The 22,027-nt window shown below is 44.8% G+C and overlaps 1 protein-coding gene across 5 annotated transcripts in view; it reads right to left on the bottom strand.

Annotated features, from left to right (window-relative positions):
* Positions 1 to 22,027, bottom strand: part of RAPGEF4 (Rap guanine nucleotide exchange factor 4) — a 330,927-nt gene that overhangs the window by 19,494 nt on the left and 289,406 nt on the right. For 4 of the 5 annotated variants that reach the window (XM_088830113.1, XM_088830121.1, XM_088830118.1 and 1 more), the window contains 11 exons: positions 21,660 to 21,810; positions 19,844 to 19,932; positions 19,125 to 19,155; positions 18,829 to 18,907; positions 17,265 to 17,411; positions 15,088 to 15,185; positions 8,834 to 8,959; positions 8,229 to 8,407; positions 4,953 to 5,043; positions 888 to 938; positions 19 to 106 (listed from right to left, as the gene is read on the bottom strand). In XM_088830113.1, the coding sequence (XP_088686239.1) occupies positions 19 to 106; positions 888 to 938; positions 4,953 to 5,043; positions 8,229 to 8,407; positions 8,834 to 8,959; positions 15,088 to 15,185; positions 17,265 to 17,411; positions 18,829 to 18,907; positions 19,125 to 19,155; positions 19,844 to 19,932; positions 21,660 to 21,810 (1,130 nt within the window). Of the gene's footprint in view, positions 1 to 18; positions 107 to 887; positions 939 to 3,375; positions 3,478 to 4,952; positions 5,044 to 8,228; positions 8,408 to 8,833; positions 8,960 to 15,087; positions 15,186 to 17,264; positions 17,412 to 18,828; positions 18,908 to 19,124; positions 19,156 to 19,843; positions 19,933 to 21,659; positions 21,811 to 22,027 lie in introns of all 5 variants that reach the window. The other variant, XM_088830124.1, reaches the window with a different exon arrangement.

The following is a 22,027-nucleotide window of genomic DNA, read 5'->3' as shown; positions in this document are numbered from 1 at the left end:
GCATTTCCTTGGCATTACCTTTAATGAGCAAAGGCATGAAGGGGATGAGAGGAGGGTCCAGTTTGGCTACTGTCAGCCTGTAGGCCCTGTGGTTTCTTGAAGGATCCTTTAGAGAAACAGAGATGCTGGTTAAGGACTAGTGAAATGTATACCACCGGCTTCTACCTCCTAACACAACCCAGCCTTGTCATCTCCCCATCAGGTAGTTCTGAATCAAGTGTAGCTACAAAAGAATGGTAAATTTAGTTAAACAAATGGATTTTTGTTTTAAAACAACTTCCCATATGACAGGAAAATAAATAGATTTTTTGTTTCCTTTCTTCGTTGAAAGGAGGATACGCCTCCAGGGATCAAGGGAAGAGATCCCCTTTGAGAGCCAACGCAAAATGTTAAACAACCCCCAACCACAAGAGCCCCCTTCTCCAGGGAGCACGGCCTCCTTCCAGGGAGCCCAGCTCACCCTCCTGGCTGCCTTGCGCTGCCAGTCTCGACTTGCCTTCTCTGAAACTCTCCTATGACTCCTGCCAAGTCCCACTCACTCCTTTTCTGTGAACACCTCCCTACCAATGGGGAAAAATAATTTGGCAAGCCAAGGAAAATGCAGCTTCCAGACCCTAGTCAACCTGTGCTGGATGGAAAGGATCCCATTACACTGCTTTTCTTAGTTACACAAATTGACCTTATGTGGGACATCAGTCCTCTTTAAGTTAGTACCTGAGAGTGCCATTCATTAGTCAGACATGCTTGTTTTAGCAGCACTAAAATGGGATCATAAACTTCTTAAAGTCATACAAGGACAGATAAAATTTCTGAAATGAGAACTTCAGCTAATCAGAAATTGGATTAATGCAGACAGTGAATGGAATAAAGGAGCCACTGTCACTTACCATTAAACTTTCAAACTCTGCATAGAACTTCTTGAACTTGCTTGGCAGTTTCTGTTAATGAAATGAAAATGCCACACTCATATGTCAGATTCAATATCTAGATATGTATCGTGTGTTACCATTTCTAGGGGAAATGTACTTCTTTTGGCTCTTAATCAAACATCTCTAAGACAGGCTAGACTGTAATCTGTCTTGTCATTTGAGGATAATCTTAGAGATCTCCTCTTTTAAAAGTCTTAACCTAGTTGAACCTAAATTAACTATGGATGCTTTCGGTCTTACTGCTTTCTATAATGTTTTCTGAAATGGATTATTCATAAAGAGGGCTGTATTCCCAGACTACAAGTGGTTTGGCATTAATACCGCCCCCCCCAACTGTTTTAAATTCTCAAATTCCCACAATGAAGAATTTAGACCAGAGATTATTACAACTAAAAGTTTTAGAAACTACCTAGTTCAACTCTCCTCAAAGAGAACAGGGATTTTTATCAGTTTTTTTTACGGCTGTATTTTCAGGGCCTAAAAGAGTAGCAGCACTATGTCAGGTACATAGTAAATGCTCAATACGTATTTATTTGGTTAGATTAAACCTGTGTTTTATAGACAGAAGAAATTCACCATCAGATGAAATGACATGCCACAGTCACACAGCTGGTGATGGTCAGAGCCTCTGTAATTCATGTCTCCTGCCTCCTTTTCTCGTTTCTCTTCTATGCGCTACGCTTTCCCATACGAGTATTTCTCTCACAGGATTTCTCTGCCCTGCTCTAATACAAAAATTGATAGTTCTATCAATTTAGTAATTTCTCATGGTTTTATCCTGACAGATGATTCGAAACCACTGACTGTACCCGCACATTTACACCAGTAGGTCAGTGATGGATCATTTTTCAATCTGTTGGTTCTCACTTTGCTGGGTCCTGAGCCCATGGTAAAGCTGAACTTTTCTGACAGGGCCACACAAAGAGCAGTGTGATGCTGCCCATTCCGAGACCACGGAAGTGCTGACCAAGTCTGGAGCCGCGAATGCCCCGCTCAGTTCTGCTTCACATAATGACGTCCACTGGCAACAACTGACTCACCTGTCAGGCCTCTGCAATCCCCGCAAAGCTCCTCTCTCTTTTTTCTCTCTTCTGTGAATGGGTTTGACCTATTCCCATTTAAACACTGTTCTTGTTTAGTTGCTGAGTCATGTCTGACTCTCTGCAACCCCACGGACTGTAGCCTGCCAGGCTCCTCTGTCCATGGGATTTCCCAGGCAAGAATACTAGAGTGGGTTGCCATTTCCTTCTCCAGGGGATCTTCCTGATCCAGGGACCAAACCCACTTTTCCTGCTGGGCAGGCAGATTCTTTGCTAATGAGCCACTGGGCGAAGCCCTTAAACACTGTGGAACATCTTATTTTGTTTCTAGGAACTAGTATCCTCATAATCTCTAAACTCATCGTCCTAGTGCCTCCTTTCGAGCTGGGTTTCAGGGAAACCTGATATCCTTGTTTAGTGGGGAAGTTCAAAGGGATGAAGGCTGGCATGGACATCAAGGGATACAAGTCTCATGCCCCATGGAGCATTCAGATCATCACGCTCAGTGATAACTTTCCGTGAACACAGGCAACTTATAAAATGAGGAGCTGACGGAATTTTTGGTTACGTCTGTCACTCCAGTTCTTTCTTTACTTAGCTGGCTTTTGGGTCAAAGGCAGAAGTGCACATGGGAATAAAAGTTGTGTCTCTCTATACTATTATCTGTGCACACCCTATGGGCTTCCCTGGTGACTCAGTGGTAAAGAGTCTGCCTGTCGATGCAGGAGACATAGGTTCAATTCCTGGGTTGGGAAGATCCCTGGAGAAGGAAATGGCTACCCACTCCATATTCTTGCCTGGAGGATCATGGACAGAGAAGCCTGGTGGGCTACAGTCCACAGGATCGCAGAGTTGGACACAACTTAGTGACTGAACAGCAGAGCAGGGGTTCTCAGGTGGAGTCAATTTTTACTCAGCCCCTTTTGGTGATGTCTGTAGACCTTTCCCGATGTCAAAACTGGGGTGGGTGGAGTGAGAGGCGCTACTGGCCATATAGTAGGCTGAGGCCATGCGCGCTGTGCAGCCTCCTCCATGGCACAGGTCAGGCCCCTCCACCCTCACGCATGCAACAAAGAATGACCCTGCCCAAAGTCATTACCGCTGGGGCCAAGAACTTCGGCTCGGGGTCCTCACTCCCACCGGCTTTATCTCAGATGAGTCTTCCCCTCGATGTGGAAGCGTCCCCTGTGCCACGTGGTTTCACTCTATTTCCTGTTTTGTTTCACTGACTGCCTCACACCTGCTCTCCAGTTCCTAGAGGGCAGGCACTGCCCCTCAGGCTGCTCCTGCTGCTCACTGCTGTGGTGTGGGAAGCATGTGGGAGAAGGTCGGCAAGTCCAGGAAGATAAATCAGAGATGCTTGAGAATGAAAGCGCTCCCTGCAGAATGACCCAATTCCATTTCACCTTAACAGATAAAGGTTTATACACGATGCGAGCGGGCTCTCCTCTTTGCAGCATGCAAGGATGGAAGCACAAGCTCACAGACTGATGTGTTTCTGCCTCTCCCTGTGGACTGAAGGACTAGATGATGAAACTCCCTTTCTTGGCTGCCTGCACCCCGTCCCCCCACCCCCAAGCGGCCTCCTGTTTTTCTCTTTAGACCACAGGAAAGGGAACTCTGAGAGTGTTCCTCCATGCTACAGCCTTAAGGTCTAGCTCCTATTATGTGTACCTAGATCTGGCCTTCCCCGACCCCCATGAGCCTTCATACCTTCTTTAATTTTCCCAACCAAATCATTTGGTCTGCAAGAGGATTAAATGCTGGAAACAGGTAAGGGAAAGCAGACTCTCTGAGAGGTTACCCTAGATTTCCAAAGATTCCAAGAGCCGTGGGCTACAAGAAGGAGAGGCTTGCACCCTGGCTTCACGGCTCAGATTTCTTGGCAGCGCTAACTTTGACTAGCTGGAAGATGCCCGGGATGTGTCGCACATGGGCCTCACCGATTCCCTCATTCCTATATTCGGGGGATGAGCTGCTATGTGCTGCATCTGCTCGGAATTTTCAGAGAAACCCAAGACAGAAGGACCTGTAAGGACCTGTTCTGTAAACAGTGGAAAGGCAGAGGAGGGACAGAGGGAAGAAAACAGATTCAAGAGGGAAGTGGGGAGGAAAATGCTTTAAGGAAAACATTTAGAGATGCAAACGGCCGACTTCGGTACCTTTTAAAACATCCTTGTGAATTAAGTCTCTCTCATCTACTCCTTGACCTCGTTTTGTGTCCCACTTACACTTTTTCTATTTTTAGTAAGAGCCTATTTTTGTGTCTATGTTCTATGAGAGATTAGTATTTCTTTGACTATATACCCCATGGAAGGGGTCAGGCATATTTTGAGTACTTAGCTAATGAAAAATGAAGCTGTTCTCCAGCACGAATGACCAACTGTCAACAAAACATTCATTGTATTTGCCATAGAAATTCACCACACACCTGCTTAACTTTTGCACCAAACTGTATTCTAGCCAACTGTTGTTCCTTCCTACCCACAGAGGTCTGCCAGGTAGTTAGGAGATACTTGGTCCTCGGCTGGGCCAAACAGTTGGCCTTCTGGCTAATTCTCCCAGGAGCAAGATGACTACTCAGATAAAAATGGATCTTCTGTCCTCTCTTAATTACAGATACAGCTTATTTCAAAAGCAAGAGGCAGACACCAGAGAAGAACAGGATGTATGAGCGAGACCTCTGAAGTTAAGCAAGCAATGCTGCTGATTCCGGTTATACCTAGGGACTAGACTTATTATTATTTATACTGTATACAGCAAGAAGCTCAGACCCCCCTCTTTCCCTCCCCACTGCATCGGACAATGCCTTTTCAAATTCACTCTCTGAGGCAAAAGGAGACAGGTCACCTCCGTCAAAGTGTCCCACCTTTTCCACTGTTATGTAAGTGTGAGTGATACATCTATTAAAAAGAGCTCACTGGTGAGCTTGTGTTTTTGTTCTTAAGGCAAAAGTCACAGCTGGGTCTCTGCTGATGCTTACCTCCCACGTTAGTGCCAGGCGGCTCACAGCTACATTACTTAGTCCCATGACGATGGCAAAAAAGGAATTCAGATTTTTGTACTCCTTACAGCTGAAACACAAGAGGCACATGTTGCAGTAAAATGCCACTTCTGAGTGAGATAAACAAATTAGAGTTCTATTTTCTGATGGTCATTAATAGTCGTCAGGACTCCTTTATGAGAACAGGCACTGATAGATTTAATGCTTTAAGTTCCACCTAGGTGACCGTGTTCTGCTGTTCGATTTTTTTTGCTGTAATAACAGAAAGGTGATGATTTTAGCCATCTAGGTTCAGGTTTTGAGAAGGAATTTCAAGACACCTACATTAGGCATTGCTATTATAATCCCAAAGCTTGCTAAAAGCCCTGTGGGCCTGGAGAAAAACATCTCATGGGCTAGGAAGAGACACAGCAAAATGTACTTGGAGAATTCCAGGCCAATGCTGGACACCTCAGGCTCTGGTAGCGAGAGAGGGAAATAAGGAAATGATGCTGCTGCAGCCGCCAGGGCTTCCAGCTGCCATGTAATGCTTCTAATTTGTTGAAAAATATCAATTTACAAATCATGATCCCTCCAGTGCAGGAGACCTGGGTTCAATCCCTGGGTCAGGACGATACCCTGGAGAAGGAAATGGCAACCCACTCCAGTATTCTTGCCTGGGAAATCCCATGAGCAGAGGAGTCTGAAAGCCTGGGATTGCAAAGAGTTGGATGTGACTGAACACATGCACACACAGCTAATAACCTAAACAACTAACCAAAAAATAACCTTATTTTTTCTGTAACTTTTCAATGTTGATGAAGCCAATCATTTTGAATCTGTACTTGTGCCATTATTAGCTTTTATAAATATATATTTGGGAATAAGAATATTTTGGAACAAGACCAAAGTTTCTTATTAAAATGCAACATTTAGTCTAGGTACTTGGTTTAACTTAAGAAAAAAAAAAAAAAGGAATCTTCAACTTCTTCATACCCGCTCCTTGCAAAGGGAAAGAAGCATTCATTTTGCAATGAGCACAAATCCTTTACCACAAATCAATATGGTTATCTAAGTTGACTACATCATAATTAAATCTTGTTTGGATTAGCATTTTTGCAAGAGGCTAATTAAATTGCTGCATTTGCTCCTTGTGTTCTCCTTGCAGAGTGCTTCATAAATGGTCTGTGTGGAAATGGGAAAACAGATTTAGAGAAGCTATGGCATGTCTCTCGCAGTGCTGGGGAAGTCGTGGGGCTTCATCTGTGCAGGGGTGGTCAGGGGCTGCGAGCAACTTCAGAGACCCCGGGCTGAAGGTGGTGAGGAGGGTCATGGACACGGCTTGCCTTTGTCCTACCTGCCTGCTCATGAAAGGGCATGCAGGACTGCAGGCCTGCTTCTGTGCTCACTGCTCTGGTCACTTGATCACCCTAGGTAAGTCACGAAATTTCTCTCTGCCTCAGTCTCCCTCATCTGGAAAAGGCAAAGATAACATTTGGACCCCCCAACTTCACAAAGTTCTGGGCAGGTCGAAGAGCTTCAATGGAATATATGGAAGTCCTCCAAAATTACCACGCAAAACATACTTCTCGCCACTCGGTTTACATCTCATGCGCGAGGATCCTGGTTTCTGAGTCTATGGCCTTCTCCAGCGGGGTTGTGTGAAGAGTTCTACTGTGTGGGATAGTGCAGCTTAAATAACGTTTAAATAACAAAAGTCAATTTATCCCGAAGGCTAAATTCACCCATAATCAGAAGGAAGAGAAAGATAACAAAGGCAAAAACACTAAAAAAAAAAAAAATTCCTGAGTTCCTGAAAGGCTCTCCTATGCTGCTCTGTGAAACGGCAGCATCAGGCCCCTACAGGTTTTCCATCTCCACGTCTGTGTGCAGACTTCCTCTCTCTTCCCGCGTTGCATGCGGCCCTGCCAGGCTAAGGTGAGGAGAGGAAGTGCCCTAGGGAGCAGGGAAGCACATACTGTCACAGCTTCCAGTCATCTCCTTCCAGATAGAGACATCTGGCCCCTGCAATCAGCCGATTCAAGGTTCCTGGGAAAGTGGCTGCACTCTGAACCAGAAATTCATAAGCAACATTTTACCAAATCTTTCTTTCAAAAGGCATTTTTTTCCAAATTAAGAGATACCAGCATTCGAATCCAAGGGCTTTGGATATCCCACTGAACTCCCAAATTTTTGGCAAAATAATTCAAGGCATTTGGCAAGCTGGCATGTGCGAAATGTCAAGCAACGGTTGCTTCTTTGTTTAGCTCTGGAAATTAGACTCTGTATGGGATCTAAACTTTTTGGCTCAAGCAAATTGCCCAGCTGGGGTCACTTGTGCTCCCCACCTTCCTAGGCTAGAGCTCCCTGCTTTTAGAAAGGAAAGACGTCTCCCAGCCACAAGCTGCATTTAGCATTTTATTTTTAGCACTGTGGTGATACCAAAAACATGGAAGTAAACAGCAGGTTGTCAGGCATATCTAAATAGCAGGAGAAGATTAAATTCATGTCAGGGAGAAATCTAACTGGCCCCTGCAGTAAATAAATTGTTTCCCACGAAGTGCTGTTAAATAGAATATTTATAAGATGCTTGCTTTTCCTGATGTTTATGGAGATGATTTTCGTGGGCCAGGTTAGCTCGTCTTTATGCATTTTATGGATTTTACCCCGGCTGAGTTGGAAGCACGGTTTTACACGCATGTTCCCACTGCCCTCTACTGGCAAGAACGTGTCAAGTTGGACCTCGACTCGCCCAGCCTTTAAAACAGAACTTGTGCAGAACTTTGCTGACAGAGCCCTTAAACTGAAGGAGGCACACAGTCTCAGCAGTTCAGAACAAAAAAGGTTCATGATTTTAATTTGAGCATCAGTGCTGTAGGGTGTTAATTTAGATATTGGTGTCAATATTACAAAAGCTAGACGAAGCACAGCTTTCACAAGAGTTCAGTAATTCTTAAGCCCCTGTGTTGGTGTGTTAGTTGCTCAGTCGTGTCCCCAGACTCTTTGTGACCCCATGGACTGTAGCCCACCAGACTCCTCTGTCCATGGAATTCTCTAGGCAAGAATACTGGAGTGGGTTGCCATTTCCTTCTCCAGGGGATCTTTCTGACCCAGGGATCGAACCTGGCTCTCCTGCATTGCAGACATATTCTTTACTATCTGAGTCACCTGGTGCATACACAGATTTAATATCTCACTTTGCTTTTTAAGGTGTAATCTAAGGGGACAAATGAAACCACAGCTCAAATGTTTTTCTCTCCCTGAGTGAATACTTACTGGGCTGCAATCTTAATAAATTTTTTTAAGAGCTGAACACGCTTGCTAGGCTGGGAACAAAGGCAAATCTCAGTGACAACCCAAAACTGAATTTCATTAAACCTCCTCAGGAACAAATCCAAGTTTGCTGTGGTCTTTTTAAAATGATGCCTTCCAAATGTGTGATAGATTAGCTCCAGCTAGAAGAAAGGAAAACAGTGTCACATCTTTGTTTTTAAATCAGAACACCAGCTTGCTTTGCCATTTGACACGGCGAATTGACACTGGTCAGCAAACATGAATACAATCACTGACTAGGATTCAACTTGAACTTCAACTTGAAGACCCCAAGGGCTCAATGAGGCTTGCTGAATACTGTAACTATAAACTAGGTGCTATTGGCTTAATATACTCAGCAAGACAGAGCTTATTGCAAATTGTAAAGATTTTTCTTTACTCTCAAAGGCTTCATAACAGGCTTTATTAATATACTCAATATTTTGCAAAAAAAACCCCCACCAAACCTCTCACATGGCTTTCACGTTGCAGCACGTATTCACATTTGCAGGCAACATCCAGAACTGCCATGATACCTATGAAAGCATGCTCTCAATGGAGCACCTTACCTCATGCACACAGTTGAAGAGCTCCCAGTCATAAATTGTCATCTGGTAGGCCAAATCTTTGGAGCTCATCAGTTCAAAAGTTCCCATTGTTCCAACAGTTGGGCCCTCCTGTTCTGGCAAGGGAGTCTATGAATGATAATTTGAAAATATAATCAGAATCTCAAAACAGACAGGCTGAATGCTGTTAGGACTTGGAGGGGAGAGGATTCTGAAGATGCTTTAAGGAATACCTTGAAACTTTGATTTTACCCAGAGGAGAAAAAAGCCTTTGCTCTTAATGCTCACTTGCCTCCCTGCATTTTTATAGTAACCATTATCACTCTAATCAGCTTCACTGACTGAAAAACATGGACCATGGCAAGTAAGATTCAGTGGCAACTGACCTGTGAAGGCTCTCTTCTGCATGGGCCTGGGAGCTCCCTGGAAACAATGCCTTTTCCCTGGCAAACATGTGAGAAGCTCTGTTTCCCACTGAGGCTGTTCCAAAGCAGGTACTAGCATCGTGGTTTGGGTGTTTAGCTACTGACTATGGCAGGGGCTGGTGACAGTGGTAAAGCTGCTGCATCTCCATCTCTCTTAATACACTGCCTGGGACTACTAGGTGAAAGAAGGCTCTGTGATTACAGGGGATTATATGTGATGTTCAATTCCTCCACTTTCTGAGAGATGTAGAGCTGGGAACGATAGTCACATGGTCACGGTGTTTGGACCTAGGCATCATAAAACTAAATTCTGCTACTTTCTGGAAGACCCTTGGTCAAAACTTTCCATCCAATTTATGTATCATTTTTACTTTATAAGAAATGAATTAGGGTGCTTTTCCTTAATAAAATGATTTGTATATACTAGAAACTTTACTTATATTCATATCCATTGATCTACAATAATAGTTTAAAGTTATAAAATTCACATGAATTAAAAGATTGTTTCCCCAGCATGATACAAAATGTATTTGGATATCCAATATTTAGGTTGGAAGTACTAATATTGTTCACACTCTATCATCATTCATCATTGTCATCACCCATAACCTTGACAATCTCTAAATGCCTGCTGCTTTCTGGACATTTGAAAGTTTGCAGTTTAACAGAGGCATCAGCTCTGACCTGTGAGTACAGCACTGCATGTCCATAAAGAATCAGCTGTTGGCATTTGTTTGCATGTATAAAGGGACAGACAGCAGCATCAGCAAACACCTGACTCCCAGATACACGGACAAACAGGTGAGGAAACATCAACGGGCTTTTGAGAGGTAGTGGGCGTTTGGAATGGGTACGTAGCCCTAAGAGGTTCTTGGAAAAAGAAGCTGGGCTTTAAAAGATGAAACAGATGAAGCTGGGCAGGTTTAGAAGGGCAAAGTTTTCCCTGAGTATCCAGGATGGTGGGTTGTAGGTTGGAGGATGGCAGCAGAGGCATGAAGGTGGGGAATGTGTCATCAGACTTGCTTGGCAGGAACAGAGAGTTCAGGAGAACAGAATGGACCATGTTAGAAAGCCTTGGAGTGCCCAATGGGAATTAGGGTTTTGTAATAGACCAGGTTAGTGCCCGTTTCAGAGAGCAGCAGACCCTGAATGTAACCCCACTCTAATTACATAGACTTGGATGATCCCCTAATCTGTTGACTATTTTTAGCTTTTATGAGTTGGGGACCCACTACCTAGTACCTAGATACCACTCTAATGGCAGAAAGTGAAGAGGAACTAAAGAATCTCTTGATGAGGGTAAAAGAGGAGAGTGAAAATGCTGGCTTAAAACTCAAAAAACTAGATCATGGCATCGGGTCCTATCTCTTCACAGCAAACAGATGGGGAAAGAGTAGAAACAGTGACAGATTTTATTTTCTTGGGCTTCAAAATCACTGTGGATGGTCGGTGACTGCAGTGATAAAACTAAAAGATGCTTACTACTTGAAAGAAAAGCTATGACAAACCTAGACAAAAGCAGAGACATCACTTTTCTGACAAAGGTCCATTTAGTTAAAGCTATGGTTTTTCCAGTAGTCATGTATGGACGTGAGAGCTGGACCAGAAAGAAGGTTGAGCGCCAAAGAATTGGTGCTGGAGTTTTTAAACTGTGGTGCTGGGAGTAGACTCCTGAAAGTTCCCTGGGTAGCAAGGAAATCAACCGTGAATATTCATTGTAAGGATTAACGCTGAAGCTAAAGCGTCAATACTTTGGCCAACTAATGCTAAGAGCTAACTCATTGGAAAAGACCCCGATCTGGGAAAGATTGAGGCCAGGAGGAGAAAGGGGACACTGGAAGATGAGATGGTTGTATGTATCACTGACTCAATGGACATGAGTTTGAGCAAACTCCCAATGATAGTGAAGGCCAGGGAGGCCTGGTGTGCTACAGTCCATGGGGTCACTAAGAGTCAGACATGACTTAGTGACTGAACAACCACCACGGAGTACCTGGGCTTGTCAAGAGAACAGGATGGGCATAATCTGAGTGGCATGTGAGCAAGTGCCCAGCACAGAGGGGGCCCCACCTCCCCAGCGGCGCTGCACCAATGCAGAGGCACGGGAAGACTGAGGCGTACAGCACCTGTGTGCACGAGCCAAACACTGTTGGTGCTGATTCACTCTGGGGCAGGAAGAGCAGGGCACAGAGAACATGGAAGAAAGTCGTTATTCCAAAGTTTTAAAACTTAGGGAACTGACTTGAAGCTAATGGGCAAGTAGTTTATGGAAACAAGCAGTATGGTTTCAAGCAGGGTAGGTCGCAGGTAGGAATGTCAGGAAGCTCTTATACGCTCAGCAGGAGGACTCTGTCTAAGGCTCTGGCTGACTCTCCACATCCTGTCTTCCCTCTTGCCTGTTTGCTCTGCTGTGGACCTGTCCTCTGTTCCTTGGCTTTGCTCTTTCCTCAATCTGAGTCCTCATCTCTTTCCCTTGCGGTCTTATGGCTTTCACAGAGAGGACAAATTAGCCCAACTACAGGGAAGAAGGCTGAGCGCCAAAGAATTGATGCCTTCAAACTGTGGTGCTGGAGAAGACTCTTGAGAGTCCCTTGGACTGCAAGGAGATCAAACCGGTCAATCCTAAAGGAAGTCAATCCTTAATATTCATTGGAAGGACTGATGCTGAAGCTCCGATACTTTGGCCACCTGATGCAAAGAACTGACTTATTGGAAAAGACCCTGATGCTGGGAAAGATTGAAGGCAGGAAGAGAAGGGGGAGACAGAGAATGAGATGGTTGGATGGCATCACCAACTCAATGGACATGAATTCGAGCAAGCTCTGGGAGATGGTGAAGGACAGGGAAGCCTGGTGTGCTGCAGTCCATGGGGTCACAAAGAGTTGAACACAACTGAGCGACTGAACAACAGGGAAGATGCCATAGAATACTTTCAGTCATGGATGCGAGTATATCATCCCGAGTCCCTTTTGAGAGAAATAGAAACTCCTGTTGAATCTCTACTTCTTATGAGTGAACAGGGCTCACCAAGCAAAGGGCAGGCTGACTGCTTCCCTCCGGGAACCACCAGGGAGGCAATCGGAGCAGTACAGAGGGCTCCTCCATCTGAAGGGGGAACTACATGCTGGCCCCATAGGAAGCAGATTCCTGGACCATTTTCTCCTACATATCCCTGTGGAAATTTCCTACAGATGAAGCACAGAAGAACCTATGTAGGGTCTGCGTTACACACACAGATCTGAAAAGTGCCCACACAGAGGCAAAGAACTCCTATAGACTTGACTTTGCTCTTTTTGCAAGCTGATTTCTCTGTTAAGCTTGGATGGGGTGATTAGGAGAATAGCACTCTTATGCTCCCATTGTCCTGATGAGGAAACTAAGACATTAAAAGGATGTGGTGATTGTCAGTGACAAAGAGATGGCTGAAGCAAGCTGCCACCCCAGCGTCCTCTTTCCTCGAGTTCCCACACTCTGTACCCAGCTCTGCAGTGGCATTTGTCACCCTGGATGCCACCACACTCTGGTGTCCCACACTACACTAAGAGCTCCCTGAGGTGCAAGGATGGATCTATTTTCAAGACCGTGTTAGAGCCAGACTCGTCCATGACACCTGGAATGATATAGGTTAGGCCCCAAAGAAAAACCTAAGGAGCTAGAGAATGGATAAAAGTAGAAGCAAATTAAAGTACAATGGGGTTTTACTGTAAGTTGCTCTGTACTAACATTTATGCTTAAAATGTCAAGAAAGTAAAGCTCTAGAATCTGAGCCCTTAAGCGATTAGGACAAACTGCTGACACTACTAATTCTAGAAGGCACTTCAGCACTACGGTCTGTTCTGTTCCAGGCTGTTTGTATTAGTTTCATCTCCCAGTTTGACCATGATTATTGTAAGGACAGAGGCTCTGGGACACTGGTCCAGTGTCATGTAGATGCTGGCAATTCATATTAAGTATGTGTTGATGGATCAAAGGTCTGGCCAACATTCTGTACTGCAGAGTCATTCTGTGTACGACTCTTTCTGGATGGACTGTCCTCAAATCTTTAGAAAGGCGGAAAAAGAGCTTCATGCCTACAGTTTTGTGACCACTCCTTAGAAATGATGGCATAACTGACAGGCCAGTGAATGGCAGAGCACCAACACGCAAGAAGTTAAGCATGTTCACGTCCAGATACTTGCTGCAAAGTAAGCTCCTTGCAATTAAGCATGGCTTAAAATGGAAGACTAGGAAGGACTGAGAACTTGTAAGGCTGCAGGATTGTAGGCAAATAAACAGAGGCTTAAAAAGTTAGTATCTTCCCCACAGAGAGCTGGAGATGGTCCACATTCTGCATCTGTACACCATGTCATCAGACACTGCGGCCAAGAACCAGCTGGCAAGAGAGGCCCAAGTCCCGAGTGGCAAATGCATCACACAGCGCCTTCAGCAGGTCTGCAACTAAACTGGCTTTTGCTGGGTTTTGCTGCCAGGAGAGGGTAGTATGACTCATTCATGCCATTTCCCTCCCCAATCTCTCAATACTGGGAAGTATTTATTTTCAGAAAGCAGTGGATGTAGATAATGAAAAATCCATGAAAAGGACTGTGAACAGACTCAGATCATACAGTGCTGGTGGGTGAGGGAGGTTTGGAGAACTCATGCCCCTTTTGCAAACTTCTTCTCCAGGTGAATTCAAGAAGTCACAAAATCTGCTTAACTTGTGCGGCTGCACAAACTAGCTCTCCCCAGGTCAGAAGGTCAGAATCACAATGAGGCTAAGCAAGCTCTAGAAAGTCCAAGGAGGGGAATCTTGATTTACCTACAACATCTGATCTGATTAAACTGCACATATTCGTGCATCACTCATGTAAGTTAAATTCTTCCCCCAATCCAGCTTCCTTGGTGGCTCAGTGGTAAAGAATCCATCTGCCAGTGCAGGGGTTGCAGGTTCGATCCCTGGGTTGGGAAGACCCCCAGAGAAGGAAATGGCAACCCACTCAAATATCCTTGCCTGGGAAATCCCATGAACAGAGAATCCTGGCAGGTCCATAGGGTCACAAGAGAGTCAGACATGCCTTGGCAAGTAAACAACACCAAAATGCCACACACCATAGTGCTGTGTCGCACTTTTCTTAGTAAAGAAGCACCATGTGTCTAACAGACGGAAAAAACTAGCCCTCCGAGCTGGCCCCACAGGCTCTCGGAGATACTCCAGTACCTACTCATTTCCATGCCTAACTATTGAAGGAGAAACAGAAATGAACCCCACCAGAGCATAAAGGAGAGAGGGCCAGGCACTTGTTAACACGGTTGATTAAGCCTTTACTCAGAGAGCTGTGTGGGGCTGTGAACAGAGTTTTGGAGACAGAGAAGACAGCTGGCCTCTGATATTTCCTGCACAAGATGGAAAGAGCTCTTTCAGGGAACAGCATTTTCCTGGACTGTAGAGTGGCTCTGTCAGAATGCATTTCTACATCCCCCTAAGGAGCAGGATAAATCGCAATGTCTTGCCTTAAAAAAATTATTTCTATCCTGGTCTCTAAGTGTTCATGTTTTTTAATATCAATATTTAAATTGGGGACATTTCAAGGAGGTGAATTACTACAAAGAGTTCTGAAAGCTGAATTATGCCCCAATCATAGTGCAACTTGGTGAATTTCCACAAAGGAAAATCTAAAGCTCAGAGCGTCTAAAATGAACACCTGAGGCTTACCTAATAGACCGGAGAAAATAAAAAGACAAGTAGCATTCAAGAATTTTTTTAGCAACTGAGTTCAATGTGACTGCAAAATTAAGCTCCAGACAAGTTTTTCTGATTGCAGATGCTGCTCCAAGGCGGCCATCCACACCTACCAGTGAATCGAATTGCTCTCGCGGGCAAGCAAACAGACGTCCATTAATGGTGAGCGTTGTAAATACTGAAACATCATTAGGTTTGAGCACCACCTTTTCTGTGAACATAAAAAGCATGAGATTGCCTATTAAATGCATCTGAGATTTGCTGTACTGCCCTAATCACACCAACAAATTGCCAGCTTGGTGAATTACTGGAACATGCAGAGTGACTGCACAAAATACTGTACTGAAGGGATCCACTGAATAAAAAAGACACAGCAATCACGCAGGCACACAACACTCAGGATGCCATCGGAAATGACCCCAAAACAGGGATGGAAATACCCGAGGGTCAATTTACCCAGTTCTGCATACAAAAACTGCACCTGCTATTTAAAAAACAAGTTATGCTTCTAGATGGTAATTAACACCCAGCCCTTTGGAGATGACAGTAGCACTTTTAGAAAACTTAGGGGGTTTTCTGAGATCCCACATGACTTTTGATGTAAAATGTATCACTATTTTTTTCACTCATTGCCTAATTTGGAGGGCAACTGCATTATTAGATGAAGTCTCTTATATTTAAAATAGGTCATACAAAAGATATTTATTTAGCATTCACTATATGCTGGACACTGCTCTGGACACTGAGGAAACAGAAGGGAATGATACCAAAAAAGAAAATAGTCCCCAAAGAGCTTATATCAGCGTGAGGGATGCAGACAGTGGCAATGCACCAGAGAGTAAGCAGTGAGGAGACAGTAGAGCAGGGAGGGAGGCTGGGAAGGATGGGTAAGGGGGAGTCACAGAAAGGAAGGAGGGGCCTCCATGAGACAATGGCAGGGAAACCTGAAGGCAGAGAAGGAGGCACCTGGGAGAACTACGGCGAGAGGGGCCAGAGGGCTCATGGTGGACAGACAGACGACCTGGGTCATGCACACCAGGGACAGAAATGGAGGGGGATATTTTGGGAAGCCAAGATATATTTAAAAATTCTGCCTCAGTGGAATAATTTGTCTTTAAATGTGGCAGAAGTGGCCTTCCTTGGATCCTGAGATCCAGTGTTTGTATCCTCCAATGAGTATCAAATCATTGCTGGATAAGCAAGCCTCATGGCTCCCTCCCGCAGCCTCTTGCTGCAACGCGTGCAGACCCTTCCAAGAAGGTGACCCTTCCTGTCACCTGGATGGTGACTGTTTATTTACTGTCTCCCTCCTCGCCAGCCTCTGAGCCAATTGGAGGCACAGGCTCTGCATACACCTCCCCTCCTGTCACAGCCACACTGAGTGGCCAGTAAATACATGATGGATGAAAGCAGGCCGTAGTCAAGTCATCCTGTAGGGGAAAATACTCCTCACTTTGACGATGAGCTGAGTTCCTGCCTTTTCTACTGGGAAAGGAGGGAGAAATCGTCAGTCAGAAAGAACCAGCCTGTGACCACCTCTAACTTCAGATTCATGAAAACCTATAGCCTTTAGCCAGAAAAGCCAGGTGTCCTCTTAGGGTCCACATGTCTCAGAGCTCCAAGGCCTTAAACTTCTTTTTTTTTTTTGTCTTAATTGAAGTATATTTGATTTACAGTGTTGTGTTATTTTGGGGCTTCCTTTGTAGCTCAGATAGTAAAGAATCCTCCTGCAATGCAGGAGACCAGGGTTTGATCCCTGGGTCAGGACGATTCCCCGAGAGAAGGGAATGGCAACCCACTCCAGTATTCTTGTCTGGGAAATCCCATGGAGAGAAGCCTGGTGGGTACAGCCCATGGGGTTGCAAAGAGTCAGACATGAATGAACAACTAAGCACGTTGTGTTATTTCAGGTATATAGCAAAGTAATTCAGTTATACATATATATGTATTTATACAGACACACACACATATTTTTTAAATTCTTTCCTATTATAAGTTATCACAGCATTAAGCTTTTCTGTTTAGCGTTTATAGGAAAACTCCAGGCTGACATCCACACCAGAAACCTCATTCCAGCTGCCTCTTCATCTCCTGCTGCTTCAGAGTGGGCATCTACTGGATAGGGGATATTAAGACCCTAGCCCAGCCCACTTCTAACCACCTTCATTTCTGTTATTTGTGGGAGCACACACAGCACCCACTTGTCCCTTTGGATCAGCTTGAAAGGGCCCCACTAACTTCCTGCCAGGATTCTGTTTGATGGCATCCTTTCTCTACAGAAGGCTCTTACCTCCCCCGGAACTCATCTTGACGATGATCAGGCCTTCCCCAGAGCCCAGTTTGTCAGCAACTGCGCTGAGGACTTCCTTCACCGAGGCGGCCACTGGTACCCGGATGGTTGTGTAGGTGTGGTCCATGCAATAGACTTTAAACAGAACTATTGGGAAGACAGCAACAATAGGATAAATTGGTCTTGGGAGTTCTTAAAAAAACCATAAGCTATGCAAAATGTTTGGATGCATCCTCCAAAATTTGCATCGACCTGAGAAGGCAATGGCAAGCCACTCCAGTACTCTTGCCTAGAAAATCCCATGGATGGAGGAGCCTGGTAGGCTGCAGTCCGTGGGGTCGCTAAGAGTCGGACACGACTGAGCAACTTCACTTTCACTTTTCCCTTTCACACATTGGAGAAGGAAATGGCAACCCACTCCAGTGTTCTTGCCTGGAGAATCCCAGGGATGGGGGAGCCTGGTGGGCTTCCGTCTATGGGGTCACACAGAGTCGGACATGACTGAAGTGACTTAGCAGCAGCAGCAGGAGCCCTTCTGATGACGTGTATTTATTTGTGCTCATGGACGCCTACACTTGTCCTCTTCTTACCTTAGCGTTGGTCTAAGAACAGTCCAGGACTGCCAATCTCAGTTACAAAACCACAACAGATAGTCGTGAAAAACCCACACACAGGTCATGGGACAAGAATGAGAGGAATGTTTAGGCAGGTTTTCGGGATCTGCCCTTGTCTGTGTTTCTTTTTCACAATGCAGGAGTGTTGTGTGGTAGGCAGATCACTGCTTGGTTCAGTGGTGGGGAGTCAGCATTAACACTCTTGCAAACAGGAGTGCTTCTGCCTGGGGTCATGAACATTTGCTAAGATTCCTGCTCACTTGTCCACTGGTGTGTGTACTCTGAGGCCTGGCCACATGGCTTGGGTCGTGTTCAGTTCAGTAAATCTGCACGTATCCACACGTTCAGCTCTGAACACACAAGCCCTGGAAGGAATTCCACGTCCTGTAATTTTTGAGTTTGGGGCACCCCTGAATTACAACATTCGTCTGTGGCTGAAGATGAAGATTTCATCATGATCATTTTATTTTGGCTGTGACTCTGGGAAGAAATCTTAACCAAGCAAACAATAGCAGCCAGCGTCTGGGCCCCCCCCAATGGGCACTAACGAGTCAGTGCTCAGGGCCGGGGGCATTCCTCCTGGACGGGAGCTGCTCGGCAGGTGAGCAGGTGACCCTGGTGCTCCACCTCTGAGAGCATCTGCGAAACACCAACCACCTTCCAGCCACCTTGACAACTGGCCCCTGAGATAATCTTTCTCTCCTTCAAGGAAAGGTGGCAGTCGGGTAGAGGCAGAATCAGAGAAGTGTGGACAAGCGCCTTGGCTCCAGGTACCGAGTCCAAGGACAAAAACAGTTGGAATGCCAAAGGGCACCTCCAACGGTAAGCAAACCATCTGGAGTGCACAGAGAGCCAAGAAAAGCTATTCTGTGGGCCCAAGGGGTGATGCCCAGAGGGAAGATTTCATTCTGACTTTACATAATCTACACACGCTGGAAAAGAAATCTCACCTTCATCAGAGCCACGGATAGGTTGGCGCTTCTGGGCTCTCTCATCGCCTGTGTTGAACTGTTGCAAAAGAACTTTGTGCTGTAAAAATCATAACAATAGTAGCTGCCATAAGGGAAGGATGACAGATGAATATCTGCAACTCAGAGGACACATGCCTGAGAAGCAGAGTCAAGAAATAAAGAAAACATATTTTGTATTTACAAAGACATCGCTGTCACATATTGCGATGTTATATTTCTGGAGAACTGTCAGTCTACAGGGCACAATTAGATAATCCCGATCCATTGCCACTGACCTTCTTCTGTGGAGCCTTTGCATCTTCTGAACTATGAGAAACAGAGAAAGCTCATTATTTAATACTGTTGGTACTATTAAATTGCTTTATTTGTATGTAACTTTAATCTTGTGTTAGAAAGAGGCAATATGAGCCTCTTTATTTTAATACCAAGAGGCCAAAGCACAGAGGGGACAGCTAAGAGATCGGCTTTTGTTCCAGGCGGATCCCTGGTCTAAGTGAGGCTAAAAGCCAGGATTGTTCACTCTCAAAGTCTATCTAGTAGCCAGTATTTAATCAGTGACTCAAAGGACAGCATGTGCAAACCCATGTTTCCACTTAGAGGACACAGTATTCACCATTAACAGCTTTGGTAGCATAACGTGAATTTCCCAGGTAAGTAATTCTCTTCAAACTTTGCTTAAATTTCACTGACCACTGTGGTGTTGGATTCCCTGCCTTGAACCAAAGGGACTCAGGTTTATTGAGTCATACGTCCAAGGAGGATCTCTGGCTCCCCAGGTTTTCTCTGGGTAGCTGTCCGGTGCAGAAGGCAGCTGAGCAGAATCTCCACCCTTTTGTTCATCTGGCCTGACTGCATCCCCTCGCCTGAGGCCCACACCACACAAATCAGCTTTCACCCTTTGTGGGGACAAAGGACTTTTTGGATGATGATGTGACTGAGAGTCAGCAGACACTTACTTGGTGAAAGCTCACCCCAAAGCCAAGCCCTTCCTTACATTTGCTTGACAGTCTTCTCCAGCTCAGGCAGTTGCTCCTTGAGGGCGGCAAGCATCCGGGCATCATCTGATACAGACACATAAAACTCCTGTAATTGGCAAAGGTCACAGGCTTTTAACAAGAACTGCAAAAGGTACATAATTCTGCAAAGAGCAACAAAGACATGTCCCTATGTCATCGGCCTCACTAGCATCTCCAGACCATGGTTTCATGGGCTAGGGACAAGTAGGAAAACGTTACAGCATGTCTAAATTCAACATGGCAAGTGAGAACAAAATTTTGGAACCTGATGGTAGCGATACACGCGTTCCATTGTGAGTGTAATTAATGCCACTGAATTGTACACTTAAGAATGATTAAAATAGCAAGTTTTATGATTGCTATGTTCTACCACAATAAACAAATTTAAAAAATTTAAATCGCAAATGAGGTGTTTATATGATATTTATACAGAAGGCAAAGCAATGCAGTGTTCGGGAATGGGTTATTTTACAGTCTTTCCTTTAAGAGCACTGCTTTCACCTCAATATTTTTTCAGGGGAATTTTAATATTTATTTTGACTATTATTTTAGTATTTGTTGTTTATTTAATATTTACTACTAGTCGTGGTTAACTGTTGGTGGTAAAAGTACAGCCGTGGTTTTCAGCACTGCACTGAAGTCTTGCAGAGTTTATGTCACTAACTCAGGACTCTGCACTGAGGTCCTGGGATGGTTCCACCCACTGAGCAGCAGTAGCCGTGCCCTGATTTGTGCAGGGGCAGTGGGCTCCCCAGCAGAAGCTGAGAGCTGTGGCAGCAGCAGCATCACCATCATTCTGACTCATCTGCAAAATGGTCCTTGACTCAAAGCAATGGGTAGAAGCCATAACCCAATGACCCAAGTGACTATTATTCCTCTACATCTTCAAAACCTTTCTTTCCATAGTCTTGAGGGACTCTCATCATCCACCTTTCCTCCCAGCCTCATTTCTCTGTCTGCCAAACGATATGACTAAAAAGGAGTGAGTGGGGGTGTTTCTTTTGGATAATTCATCCTTAAACAGACTGATAAAGTTTGAAACAGAAGTCACGGTGCCTTTCGCCTGCACAGAAGTAAGGTCCTCATCTCAGTTTCTGAGGACAGTGAGTCATTAAGGATTAAATGCTCAGGTCACTGTTGTAATGTGGGCTGCAGCCATGGGAAGGAAAAGGAAGTTCAGCTTAAATCAGTGTTTACAAAGTAAATCATTGCCCTTCAGAACCACTTCATGGGCCTAAGAATTTTTTCATAAAGTTACCTGCTCCACTATACTCAAAAACACCATTTGGTCTAGTAATCCCACTTCTAGGAATAAAACCAAAGATAGACCTATTTATAAAAAAAATGTTCATTACGCTGCTCTTCTAGGAAGGGAAAAATGGAAATGATATATTCAACAATATGGGAAGAAAGGTATCTGTGGCATTGCTACTCAAAGGCCATTAGGAAATTTTATTAGAAAGACTCTACTGACATAGAAAAGTCCTTACATAAAGTGGAAAAGCCATCCTGTGAAATGGTGGGTACTATGTTGATTATAACTACAGAAAATATAACAAAGAAAGCAACTAAATGAAAATACATCAGAATGCTACTACCGTTATTGAATTAGACTGGCAGGATAATGGATGATGCTTTTCTTTACTTTTCTGATAATACCTTTCTGATGAATGAACATGTTAACAAAGTCTAGAATTTTCGCTTACACTCTCTCTAGGGAAGCTGCCATGCCTGTGGGCGGTCCCTGTATTGTAGGACAAAGACACACTCTTGGAAGGGATGAGCCCCACATACCTCCAGGAAAGCCATCGCCACGTCATCCTCTTGTAGGACGTCTCCATACATGGCAGCCCACTGCAAAACCAGGCGGATGACTCGCCTCTTGTTGTTGAGGGCATAATCCATTTTCTCTTGTTCTGTACCTTGTGAAGGCTGTGCATGGTAAGTGCCAAGGAGTCAAGGAAGAATATTTAGCCATTTCACTGTGCTACGAGCAAAGATAGAATGACAGATCCCAGCTCTAGGAAGGCCTTTGGACTGATGGAATTTCTTCCTTAGACCCTCAAGAAAAGCCCCACCTGCACAAAAGTTCCGGACCAAATGCATACAAACCCAGCAGACTTTGCCTTGATAGTAGCCCAAAGAATTAGACTTGCATGGCT

Source organism: Moschus berezovskii, chromosome 2 (genome assembly GCF_049115385.1).
Source record: "Moschus berezovskii isolate FMDL1 chromosome 2, NW_MosBer_1.0, whole genome shotgun sequence".
NCBI classification, from domain to species: domain Eukaryota; kingdom Metazoa; phylum Chordata; class Mammalia; order Artiodactyla; family Moschidae; genus Moschus; species Moschus berezovskii.
This window is presented reverse-complemented; position numbering and strand designations above follow the sequence as displayed.